At 44.8% G+C, this 13,609-nt stretch overlaps 1 protein-coding gene across 1 annotated transcript; it reads left to right on the plus strand.

Annotated features, from left to right (window-relative positions):
• Window positions 1-301: 301 nt before the first annotated feature.
• On the plus strand, window positions 302-7,460 carry ATP5MC2 (ATP synthase membrane subunit c locus 2). Its single transcript, XM_036761870.1, has 5 exons — window positions 302-379; window positions 3,542-3,610; window positions 5,038-5,115; window positions 5,882-6,075; window positions 7,169-7,460. Exons 1-5 carry the CDS (start codon window positions 317-319, stop codon window positions 7,281-7,283), a joined length of 519 nt encoding a protein of 172 aa, XP_036617765.1. The 5' UTR covers window positions 302-316; the 3' UTR covers window positions 7,284-7,460.
• Window positions 7,461-13,609: the final 6,149 nt, after the last annotated feature.

The following is a 13,609-nucleotide window of genomic DNA, read 5'->3' on the forward strand; positions in this document are numbered from 1 at the left end:
TGGTGAATGCGGTACCCCAGTCTCGAAGGCTGTGCTTCAACGGTTTGACTCTGCGCATGCTCGGGAGTGGGCCCTGTGTCCATATTCCCGCTGCAGTCTAGAGCAAATCGCAGACCGCGTTTTGTATGCAACTCACAGCTACCTAGCGGCTACACCAGGTCGCCTCTTGGTTGTAGTTCCAGCCTTCGAACAGCAGATGGCGAGTCGGACCGCCTGCCTCCATGTGGCAGGAGGGCGGCGCTGTAGCGTCTCTCCAACCCCCAAAGGTTTAGGTCACTCTGTCCTCAACGACGCCACTCGTTGGCAAGAGGCACGCATGCGTCAAGCCGCACGCCTCTCTTTCCCCTCCCCCTCTCTGTCTCCTCTGCTCTGCCGGCAGGTAAGGCCCGGGGCCTGGCTCCCGCTTGTTTCCGCGTACATGCCCGCGAAAGATCCCACTTCGCGTCGTTGCTTCCCCGAGTCTTCCCTGGAACACCCTCTTCCCCAGTCCTCGCACTATTCCTGATTTCCCGACCCTGGCGTCCCGAGACCTCCTCTTCCCGCGCGCCGGTGACCTCCAGCCGCGCGGGTCCGGCGCCATCTTGGGCCTCGGGCTTGGGGGTGGGAGTGGGAAGCTAGAAGGAAAAAGAGGAAATGGGGGAGAGTGCGGTCCTCTATCCTTTCTTCTGCCTTCCTGGGTTCCGCTCGCCCTAGGCCCCGGTGCGGGCCGCCTTCCCGGAGGCCGACCTCCGGTGCGCAGGCCCGAGGCTGACCGCCCCACCCCCTCCCCGGCGCCGGTTGGGCCTCCCAGGCCCCCGTAGCCCGCTATGCAAATGCTTTTTGGTCCAGTCCCGGAAGCCGCCTCCCAGGGACCCACGTGAGAGGCAGGCTTCCTCCTCCCCTGGCACCGCTGCCCTGCCGCCCTCCAGAGGCCCCCCCACTTGAGCGCGTGTCCTCCCTAACTGATCCTTGGCGGGGGGCACGTATAAGGCAACCTGAGTCTCCCCACCAAACCTCGTGGACTCCTGTCAAAAGGTCACGGGACTCTCGATTCGTCTTTGAGATGTTCGATCCCCAAAACCAGCCCCTGAGGCATCCCAAGTGATCTAGACTTTGCCCTTCCACCCAATTCCCTTTCCCCTAGAGAAGTGAAAAAGCAGGAAGGAAGCCAATTCGTAGGGTCTGAGGATTGGAGAGCCGCTAACAACCTTTGAGGTTGCCTAGTTAAAAGCCTTTATGGTTTTGGTATGAGGAAACTTGAGGCTGCTGCTTAAGTGGTAACTAAAGTCACACAGGTAGTATTGGGCATGAGCCCAAGTCTTCTGATTTCGAGGCCAGGGCTCTTCTGCTCTACCAACCTATTCCTCTCTCAGAGGTAGGGCCAATGTAGCAGCGCATCATGGCATCTTTCCCTCAGTTTTTCTAAAAGTTATCTGAAGGTGATGTCTTCCCACCCCCAACAACCTTGTTCTGCAGGAGTAAGGCCAAGGTCATTCTGCAGCAAAACCTGAATGGAATTCCTCAAGGTCTTGTCACCTTGTCCCATAACTTTCTTTTTAACTCACTCATATTCCCTGAGTGTTCTCAGCTTCTAAGGGTCCTTGGTAAATAGAATAAAATCTCATAATTTGAAGGAAAGAAACTTAGTCATAGCAGTCATAGCACTTCTGTCCCTTAAAGGGGAGCGTGCAGTCCGTGTTTGGTAGACCAGTAGAGATGACCTTTGCCTCATTTAGGGCCCACAGCCTTTAAGATACACTGTTAGATCCTTAATGTCAGGTTTTAATCAGGGAGACTAGCCACTGTGGACGTGAGCAATAAACCTAAGCAGAACACAGACTAAAGTAAGTTTCAAACCCAGGGAGATTGAGAGACAATAGTTGGGCAGGCATTGAAAAGACTTCCACTAGAGTGGAGGTATAGCAGATTAATGCTGAATAGTTGCCATTGTTACAAGGAGCAAACTGTTAGGTCATTAGTTATAACTTCTGCTCCCTAAAAGGGAACATGACTCTAGTATTTTAAAGCAGGGGTTCCTAACCTAGAGTCTCTGAAGTTGTTTTTTGAGATATTTTGATAACTTTTTCAGCATAATGGATTTCCTTTCTAATCTGTATCTTATGCATTTAAGTAAGTTCTGAGAAGGGGTCCATAGTCTGTACCACACTGCCAAAGGGGTCCCTGATATAAAAAAAAAGTTTAAGAACCCCAACCTTAAAGTCAAAGTCCTGACATGTAAGTATTGTTGAAGTGTAATTCTTGTCACTTACATAAATTCACTATGAAACTCATACTTGCTGTGAAGTCTTTTAATAGATATTACCTATGCAACTTTGAGTCTTGATCAGTTAGAGAAGATGTGTTTGTAGCTGTTTCCTCTAACTAGGAGATAAAATCCCCTAAGGAGTTATTGTTCATTTCAGGTGCATTTACTACTTTTCCTGTAGCTTCTTGAACTTATCTTTGATTAAACTGAGGCATAAGGCCGGACAGAGTTGGACCTCAACAAAACTTTGATGTGAAGACTTTGGATTTAAGGTCTTAGAGCCACCATATCTTTTGCCCTCTTAAGAGTACGAAGGTGATACTGAAATGGCCTAAGTTTACTTATGATAGTAATGTTAACTTTCCAGCCCTGATCTGCCCTATCCCCACTATAGATCTCCTTTTATTTAAACATTGAAGAATCAGGGTAAGCCAGTGGTTCCAGGCTATGCAGCGACAAAATTGTTAAGGAACCCCATAAGTTCTGCATCTCTGTCCTTGACTTCCAAAGGTATATAAATGGTTTATCTTAAAGGAAAAGCTCATCAGAGATCTAGGCAGCATGGTATAGAATACAGAATGTCATATCAGAAGACCTAGTTTCAAGTTTCAGTTCTGCTCACTGGTTTATTTACTGCCTCTGATTGTTTCTTCACTTGTAAAATATGTTTAGTAATACTGTCTGCCTTGGAATTGTAAGAATCAAATAACATAGTGAATATAAAGTTCTAATATATGTAAGGTACTATCATCTAAGAAGGATTTTTTTATTTTTATTTTTTGCACAGTGGTTAAAAAACAACTTGATAAAGGGCATTGTGGGTAATGTCCTCAATTAAACTGTAGTACTAGGTTCTGGGCTGGGGGGAAGTTTTGAGAAAATGCATTTTAAAGTTGGAGATGGAACAGTAGTTATCAGAAGCTCTATTCATAAGAAGTAATGTTATCCTGAATCTTAGGACCCTGTTTCCCTCATACTGAAGTCACATCTTCAAAGGATTGTGAACCTTGGCTAGAGATGTTATAAATTATAAGGGCCAAATCTTGGTGTTCCTGAGGGGAATAGATTCCTGCTTTCTAATTATACTTCTGTGTCTACCTTCAATAAAGTTAGAATGGGATACTTTCTCTCTCTCGGATTCTCGTTGTCTCCTTTCTGAAATGAGTACTGCTCCGTCTTTTGAAGCCCCCCTCTTATTTCAGTTGAGTTTTCTGAGCCCTTTCAGCTCTCATTGGTTTACTTTGTGTAATAAGTGGGGAGCAATTCTGATTTCTAACACTGCTTTTATGCCCTCAGCTCTTCAGCTTTGCTCCTCACCCCCTGAGAATGTACGCCTGCGCCAAGTTCATCTCTACCCCTGCCCTTGTGAGTAGCTGACAGTCAAATGGGGGTGGGTGGGGAAAGGAACAAAATCTCTTCCATCCTTGCACCTACAGCTTCATCACAGCTAGGCTGTGGGGAGGGGTACTATCACCTGGGGAAGTGACATCCTCTGGGACTCCCTTGCTGTGGTAGTCTGATATGGAAGTGAAGTCAGCAAGGTAAGTGAATGTTGCCAAATCTCTAGACTCTTTCCATTCAAGCAAGGCTCTGGTATACACCTAGGAATCTAGGTTTGGAACCTAACCACTCGGCAGCAGTTATGTATACTTTGTGTCCTACTTAAAGCCCAACACTGATGTCTTATTTGTTGTAAACGTGACAGTGAAGGTTGTGACCCTAGTTTCTCTAAAGCTATGCCAGCAAAGCACAGTCTAGAAGTGCTACCGAAGAAGAAAGGAAGGGCAGCCATGGCTGGCTCAGCAGCTGCCTGTGTCTATCTAGCAAGGACCAACCCTACTAAGTTCCTAGAGGCTCAGCACCAGGCTGTCTAAAGATAGAGGAAGAGGGGTACGATCTGTATCAGTGAAGTATCCACTGCAGTGAAATCACTAGTACTTAAAATGTCCGGGGAGTATTGTATCTCCCGAATTCAGTCAGTAGTGTGAATGAAACAGTAGCTATGTACACAACCCTGTCCTGTATGGTTGCTAGGATAACTAGAAGAAAGGGAAGAGACACAGTTCTATCCCCTTGGAGAGCTTACTAATTAGGGGCAGGCCATATATTAAAAATATTTGAGAACACTTATAAAGCAAAGAGGAAGCATAGCTTAGAGGCTAGTGGTTTTGAGTCCTGCCTCTGACATATTGTACTTGTCACCCTAGACAAGTCATCTAAACTCAGGAATCTTTCTAGAACTCTTTAAGTTGCAAAAAAATAATAGTGCCAACTGATTATTCCACATTTTCTGAGAGTCTGCTCTATGCAAATCACTAATGACACTGTGCATAGTAAAAGAGTGTTCAGATTTGGAGTGGGTTATTCTGTAAAGACTGCACAGGGGAGTTGAATTTTGAGCAAGATACTTAGCAATCTCAACTCTCTTAGGAAGTATCTTTAAGAGTAAGTCCCCTTTTTGCCTTAATCCCTGGCTTCCTTCTTAACATGATGATGCAGCCTTGGCCCTTCCTGCCTATGGAGTGAGTGAGAAAGGGATGCGAATGTGCCTCCTAGTTCCCACAGGCAAGGAGTCTGTTGGGAGTAGTAGAGTCTTCTTGCAGCCTGGGGCCTAGGATAGGGGAGGAGACATTTTAGTTGTTATCTAAAACTTGAAATTGAGCTCTGGGAGAGATGAGTAAGGTGGGAGGACTGGATGAGGGGGAAGGGGAATCACCTTCCTGTGGTAAGGCAGCCAGCCATCAGGAGTATTCCAGGCAACCCCCATGACATTTTTGCTTCTTTTCTACCAGGTGAGGAGCAGCTCTCAGATGCTGAGTAGACCATTAACTGCAGTGGTACTGAAACGGCCAGAGGTTCGGACAGATGAGGTAACTTGACCGTGAAGTTGAACCTTGACCATGGAGGTCATCAGAAGGAAGAGTGCTTACTTGCTTGGGCCAGCAGGGGGTGTGCTGACATTAACCCAGATGAGTGGGACTTTGGTATGGGGGTGGGGGGGTTGGGGAGCCACTGGTTTTAAATGGAGGTAGAAAAGGGGTTTTAAATGGTGATAGAAAAGGTAGTAAATCCTGCCCGCTGTTTAGACCAGGGGTTCTCAATCTGGTTCTTAATCTTAATTTTTAATCCATTAACTTTTTTTAACTTTGAAAACTATCAATATAATTGGTTTCCTTTGTAATCCTGCGTACATTTAAAAACATTCTGAGAAGGGATCCATAAGCTTCACCAGACTGGCAAAGGGATCCATGACACAAAAAAAGGTTTAAAACTCCTGCTCTTGAACTTTAGTGACATTCTAAAAGACTGCGTTGTCCCAGTCTAGATGTGCAGTCGGGAAATTCTAGCTCTTGGGTTTTTAGGGAGACAGCTTCTCCTGGGGCACCAAACTTGACTCAGTTCACTGATCTGTCTCAAGCTTCCAGGCATCCTGTTACTCTGGTAGTTGAATGCACGTGAACACATTCAGATCCTCATGTCCTCAGCATCTTTATCCACATATCAGAATTTTCCAGTGCTGTGAAGGATGTTTTACAGTTTTGAGAAACAATCACTAGTGCCTAGTAGGGCAGGCTACAGTGTTGTTGTGGTGCAGAAACTCAGCCTTCCCCTACAGCCTAATTCTTTCTCTCACAGAACCTCAGCATTTTGGCAGCATCAGGTCCCTTGACCTCACTTGTCCCCAGATGTGGATTCCAAACTAGTGCCATCTCAAGGGACATTGACACAGCAGCGAAGTTCATTGGGGCTGGGGCTGCCACTGTGGGTGTGGCCGGCTCTGGAGCTGGGATTGGGACTGTGTTTGGAAGTCTTATCATCGGTTATGCCAGGTAAGGTGAGGATTGGAGTATAAAGACCTCATTGGTTAAGATGGGGTTTCCAGGGTGTGGACTTAGTTGGCAATTTCTGAGCCCGAAAAACTTAAACCTTTAGATGAAATAGAAGTAAAGTTTGGTTTTATGGATCCTGGTCCTATTGCTTGGGACCACCTCTGGCTTCTTGTCTCCCCCAGTCTGTACCTTCCAAGTCACCTTGCACTGTTGCTCTCCCACAACCCAGGGGATACCTTATTGCCACTTCAGCTTGCCCCTCTGGCACCGGGATCCTGAGACTATCTCCTCCCCACAGACTCTTGGTAACTCATTGTTAGAACTAAATTAACCCTCCAGAGACCAGTAAGTTCTCTTAATACCACTGAGGGTATAGGGTTATTTTCCTGGATTTTTCCAAAGAAGAACTAGTCCTGGCATAGTTACAAGAGTACAATCTGGTGTTGATGTGCCAGTCAGAACCTCCCTGATGACCAGAACTAAGCAAACTGGATTAATGATTGGCATCATTGACACTGGGAGTATATTTTTCCTAGTTGCATTCCTATCTTCCCAACTGTCTCTTCACCTTCAAATAAGAATGATCACCTTTCGTAGGGGGTATAAGATCCTTATGTTCTGGCTGTGTTTTAAATGAAGGAAGGTTATCCCATCCACTGATCCTCTTAACTGCTTAATCATTCCATTCTGGAGGGCTTATTATGGGGCCTAGCTACTAAATGCCTAAAGCCAGAAGCTACTCAATGCTGTATAGAAACACATAGAGATAGTGGGTGTTTTTTTTTCCCCTTTTGAGGTGGTAATATTTGGATTTTTAAAAATGGCTAACGAATCATGGATTGGTTGGGATTCCCATTAAATCTCTGCAGAGCAGTGAATGGACTCATATCTGAAGCTGGTAACTGAGCTAAGACTCACCTCCATGACCAGTCTTTGGTGTGAGCTTTCTCACCCTAAAAGACAAATCAGTAGGATGACCACTTCAGTATTTGAGACGATTGCCAGACAGGTTTCCTCATCCTTCTCCTGTTGATATCTTTACTGTGCCTTTTGTGGCCAAGGAACCAGACTCACCCACTTTTCCTCTTCCCAGGAATCCTTCCCTGAAGCAACAGCTCTTTTCCTACGCCATCCTGGGCTTTGCCCTATCTGAGGCCATGGGGCTCTTTTGCCTGATGGTGGCCTTCCTCATCCTCTTCGCCATGTGATGGAGCCATTTCTGTCCCCCAACGTTTCTGAATGTTCCTCCTCGTCCTGGTCCTTCCATGTCTCTTTTCAGCCTGTGTATACCTCCCCCTCCATCTTACCAGGCAGCCCTGGGGAAAGCCATGGGCTCAGGGTTTGACAGAGGGAAGACAAATAAATACTGTATTAATAAGCTGTTTCTTGGGTCTCCGTGTATGCTTCTTTTCCATTGTTAACTGAATAAACCTCATTGGAGGATGGTAGTGGTGGAAAAGGGTGGGCCCCAATCCCAAAGTTCCTGAGCTTTTGCATCTCCTGGATTTTTTTTTTCTGTCTTGGGAAAATGAATCAGAATTTTAGAGATTATTCCTTTTATTTGTTAGTACAGGTTGTTACTCACCTTGGATACTTAGGCCAGTGACTTTATACTGCCAGCATAAGGTAACTGCTGTCCCTCCTTCCCATTCCTACCATCTGAACCTAATGAAGGCCCCCATTATATGAGCTATTACAGTAGACTTCTGGTCACTTCCTCTCTCAGATCTAATACATCACTGCCAGATGAATGCTAGTAAAGTTCAGCCTAATTGTCATTCATCTTTGTTAACACCTTAGAGCCACAGGCCTATAGGAAACGCTTGATAAAGGTTTGTTGGTTGAATCACCTACCCCAGTACTATTTTACAAATAAGAAAGCTGAGATCTAAAAGAAGAAATAATATACGTAAAATCACAACTCATTGATGGCAAAACCAGGTCTAGTGATCCTCGCTTTGGTGCTTCTTACAGTTTGCCACGTTGCTCTATTTTGTAAGGCTTTTTCATGATCTGAGGATCTTTTGTAATTGTTCCTTTATTTCCGTAGATGAGGTGGATTGGTAGGAGGGCAAAATTTAAAATTAAAGGAAGATAGGACATGAAGGAGGAGTAGCTTTCTAATCCCATTTGATTCAACCAGTACTAATCACCTTTCATGTGCCAGGTAGAAAAATTATAAAAGGTACCAGTTCTCTATGGTTGGGGTAAGAGGTGGCTTGAAAATAACATGTAAACAGGGTGTTCCAATCTTGGATCATTGACCATTGGTACTCCTGGTGAAGTTGGGGCTATAGGGTATATTGTTTCAGATAGAGAACACTTCCTTGTGAACTTAGGCCTAATGTTGATATAGACTACACCTGCATAACATAGGGCCCCAGGGCCGCTTATAGCTGGCCAGAGAACTTAGGGTGGCCCCCAAAAAATATAGGGTTGCCACTGCACACACGCCCATTTGTCACGTGACCTGCAACAACCAACCATCAGTCTTTAACCTATCTGTGGACCAAAGAAATTTGGCTTATTTTAATTTTGGCCCCTACCTACTGCCAAGTTGTGTGGGTCTGGTATAGACTATAGATCCTTAAATGTGATTTCTAGTAGAATAGGCCCTGGCTTTACTCCACCAACTACCTTTGAGCCATTGATGTAAGAAAGGCCTCATTAAATGAGGGAAAGATCTCCCTGTGTATAAAACCCTTTGAGACCCTAGTTTGTGTCCTACCTTGATGTCAGTGTTGTCTAACTGAAACATATCCTTGGCTTCTCTAATTTTCTTGTTCTTTAGTTCTTATTTTTATACCCGCATTAATTCTTAACCTGGCTGGAACGACACCTGATTCCATAATACCATAAGTGCTTTGGCTAGTAACTTGAAGACTACTTTTCTCTAAGGTGGATGATGAGATGGTGTTGCAAGATGTGAATTCCTTCAGGAGGCTCTTGGACAACCCCAGTGCTCAGGCACCTGGGCCCAAGGGATACATTAGCAATCCAACTTTGAGTAGATTCAAGTTGAAAGGGAAAGCTCTTCTGAGGATTTAAGTCCAAGGTTAGCTATACATGCCCCCAGGTTTTCCTGGGTCCCTCTTCAGCTTTGATCCACAGTGAAGTGTTGCTATACTTTCTGACTTGTCCTTGTGGCCTTAGAAGATGACCTGACTGGAAATTATGAGATAGAGGTCTAATCTCAGCTGTGGCACCTGCTTTGATAACTTGGCAGTCCCTGGTTTCCATATCTATAAAATGGGAATAATCTTGCTCCAGGAACTGTCTGGGGATTAATGGGTCCTGAGTTATCGTCTTTACTCTGCCACACCATATCTGGTGAGCAGGTAACAACCTCTCTGAGCTAGATTTTGTCCAGTGTTTTAATCTACAAGTTACTATTTTGGGCCTTAATTCTCTCATTTGTAAAGTGAGTGTTAGTCAATAAAGGGAGACCCCAAAAGGAGAGCTCAGTTCCCCTTCATTTATTTTGCCATGTATCCTTTACAGTATGCCCTTCGTGTAGCTTTTACTTAGGAATCCAGATTTCATTTTATCGCTAAGACTGAGCAGTAGTTTCTTTTTTATCTTTGGAAAATGAAAATTCACATTTTTTTTTACTTTAAGAGAGGGAAAAGTTGACATTAGAGCACTAGAAAGCAGAAAGCATTTATTGGGTGACTAATCTTTCTGTAGCTTCCAAAGCTTTAAAATGAAGGTTTGGACTAGATCAGTGGTGTCAAATTCAAATAGAAACATATACCTGCAGGTCACATATTGACTTCGAGAATCATAAATTGACATCATGCGTGTTGGATTGTATTTTTATTTTGTTAAACATTTCCCAATCACATTTTAATCTGATTGTGGCCCACCCTGAAGTTTTGACATTGAGTTAGACACTTCTGGATTATATGATTTTTTAAAAGTTGCATCTAGTTGCTCTGTATCATACAATATGTAGTTTCTAAAATCCCTTTCGATTCCAGTAATCCTTTGATTTTGTAATTGTCTTTGTATTAATGGTCCAAGGACCTGAGAGTATTCCACAGAGAGCTTTTCCTAGTTTCTGAGATAAGGGCAAGCTATTCCCAGTTCATAAAACCAGACAGCGGTTGGACCTGAAGTGGTTTGGAATCCATGAAAGCTTCTGATGAAATGATGTCTCTTCCCTCAGTCTTTTCAATAGGTGTTTATGTGGCAGGAAGAGTGTCATTAAGTTTTTGTCCTCCTAATTAAAAGTAGATGATAATAGAAAATGATCTATAAAGCTAAGCAGGAGGAATCCTTTCCAGTCCCCCTGCCTGGGTGTATATGAATTTCTGGTCTTTTCAAGGTTATTGGGATAAGGCAAATGTTCAAGATCAACACTGAAGGTTTGGGCCCCAGTTGCTCCAAAAAACTTGGAGGCAGCACTACTTTCTCTTTTCTAAGAGAAGTGAAAAGAGCATTTTAAGGCAAAAAAAAATGGTTAAGTAATAAATATAGGGAATTCTTCACTTAAGGAAAGAGTTTAAAGAATGAAACTTTTTTCAAGGTCTTCCTGACTCCATTTCACCATATAAAAGTTAGACCTTAGAAAGAAGGCTGACATCACACCTTTTTTCTGACAGTTTCTCATGTAACCCGGGCCAGAGAGGGAGAGGGCAAAAGGGAAGGTGGGCTCAAAAGGGAAGAGGAGGATGGTTTTAGCTTTCCGTAAGCTAAATATTACTTAAAATTCATTAGCAAAGTAGATTCTGCTTTCTCTATTTCCATTAACCATACTGCCATCTTTACAAGTTGGTAGCTTTTTGAGCTACTGCCAAGTTCATTTTGGTCCACTGCTAAGTTTTCTTTTTGGCTCTGTTGCTAGTTAGGAGAGGAGTTTAGGGCCTCCTCTCTTCTCCTAAACCTAGTAAACTTGGGAGTCTTGCTCCTCCATGAGTCAGCCCAGCTCTGCCCCCCACCATGGATATTTATAACCAGTAAGCATTGGAGCATTCCAGGAACTGTGGCTGCTTTCAGAGAAACCACTGCTGCAGACCCTATTCAGGGGCAGAGGGGAGGAGCACATGTGTGGAACCCAAGGACGGCCTCCTGACACCTCTCCTTGCAGCCCCTCCATGCCCCCCACAGCTTTTCCATCAACATCTCCCAGCAGCTGAACAGTGACTGAATTTCCAAAACACCAGCTCAAAGGGTAACCGTGAGCTCAGTGCTCCCTTAGCAACAGCAAAAACAGCCAGTAGGGATCCAATTTAAAGGAAGTCTACAATAGTGGAAAGTGGCTGAGCCTGACAAGGGAGACCAGAGTGGGAGTCGAGGACTTCTTGTTACACCGATAGACTTGATAACATGAAGCTGTTCCCTTCCCATGCTTTAATTTCCTGCCTCTGTGTAGAATGGAACAGAGAATCCTTGCTTCCCTGAGATGTTACCAGGGATAACTGGAATCCAGTCCAGAAAGTGCTCAGAGGGGTTGATGTTCGTGCTTTCTACTTTACTGTTCTTCACTTACCAATTTACCAGTTGGAATTTAGCTCAGAAATCCTCCCGGGTTTCCTCTTCTCAACAATCAAGTATTTATTAAATACCTACTATGTGCCAGACGTGGGGTGTACAAATAGAAAAGTCCTTGGAGGAGAATACAGTCTGAGAAAATACATCTTTATAGTCATCCAAGATATATGGAGGACGGAGAGGAAAACAAGGGGACCAAGCATCTATTAAATACGTACTGTGTGCCAGGTGCTGTGCTAAGCATTTATAAATATCTCATTTGATCTCACATTAACCCAGGGAGCTACTATCAAACTCATTTTACTCATGATGAAACAGGCAGAGTTCAAGTGACTTGCCTGGGGTCATCCAATCTGAGACTGGGTTTGAACTTGGGTCTTCTGGACTCCAGGCCTACTAGCACTCTTCCTTCACCATACATACACACATGTATGTATGCTCACCAAAAAATGCCCAGTGATGGGGGAAGAGCACTAACAATCAGAAAGGTCTCCTGTTGAAGGAAGTAGCATTTGGGCTAGATCTTGAAAAGAACCAGGGCTCTCAAGGGTATAGACTAGGAAGGAGAGGATTCCAGGCACAGGACATAGTATGTATGAGGAGCAACAGCTAGGCCAGTTTGGCTGGAAACCAGAGTGCATGAGAACAAATGGAAAATCAGCCTGGAAAGATAACCTGGAGCCAAACTGTGACAGGCCTTAAAATGCCAAACAGAAGAGTGTGTATTTTATCTCAAGAGCCATGGAGAGTCCTGGAAGCTTCTTGAGCAAGGAAATGACATGGTCGACCAGACCTATGTTTTAAAACTAACAATATGTCACCTGGGAGGACGACAGATTTAATAGTGTAGACATGGGAGACAGGGAAACCAATTTTAGGAGGCTATTACAATAGTCCAGAGGAGAGGTGACGAGACTACTAGAGTGACTGGGGTATGAAAAAAAGACATGTAGGAGATGTTGAAGTGGAATGAACAAGACTTGGCCAACTGATTAGTGGGGGGTCAGGGAAACATCTGGGCTGATGGGAATTAGTAAATTGAATGCTAAATAATGACAACACCCCCCCCCCAACACATTAATTGGCTCCTACCCACCCTATCTCCAGCAAAGAGAAGGCTAGAATTTGGCCTGGGATTCACTAATTTAGTTAATTCTGCCCTGGAGTTGAGTTTGTAGAAACCTGACCAATGATGAGTGTTGAATGGAGTTAAAATGGGGCAAAAGATGAGACAGAGCAGATTCAGGCCTGGACCCTCCTGATCTCTCCAATCCTTCCTCCTCTGCCAATGAGCCCCCTTCTTAGCCAAATCATAAGCCAAGCCTGATCTTTCTGCTGTTACTCAGATCTCATGTCCTATCTCAGTCCACAAGGAGCTAGAGTGATTCCTAAACATATTGACATCTTGGGGAAGGGGGGGGAGGGAGGGTTTGAGCAATTCAGGTACTGGGGAGTCCCCTGCCTAGGGGGCCAAAGAAAAGGAGTAGGCAGAGAAGGAGTCGTTCTTTTCTAGCTGCAACCCGGAGAAAGGGAACAAATCCTTCACCGGGGAAGATTGTGTAAACAGCGCCTTTGGCTGGAGCCACAGAGTTGAGGAAGCTAAGAAAGGGAGCTTTGTTCTCCCCCACCCCAGTCAGAGCACAATCGCAGAGCAAGGATTGTTTGCTTTGGCAAGGGGTTCCTGCCTGAAAGGACCAGGCATTCCGGAGCCTGTGAGGCCTCCCATTGGGTTTTCCTCGTGGGGTTGGGGAGGAGACAGACAACTTTCATTCTCAGTATTCTGCACAGGCAGGGTGGCTAGAGACCCCAAAGGTCTGAGGGTATTTGGCCTATTCTCTTTGTTAGCCTCCTTCCCTTCCCACAGGATGTCAGTCAGACTTGTTCTTCCTGCCCTCAGATGCTGTTGGTAGTGGAGCTGGGGTTCCAGCCCAGAAATAGTTGCATTGTATTGAGAGTAGAGGAGACCACAGAGGGTGGAGTATTCCAGCTCCTCTTTCTATCCTTCAAGTTTTCCCCCTTACCTCTTCTTTCTCCTTTGGTG

This window comes from Trichosurus vulpecula, chromosome 5 (assembly GCF_011100635.1).
Source record: "Trichosurus vulpecula isolate mTriVul1 chromosome 5, mTriVul1.pri, whole genome shotgun sequence".
NCBI lineage: Eukaryota > Metazoa > Chordata > Mammalia > Diprotodontia > Phalangeridae > Trichosurus > Trichosurus vulpecula.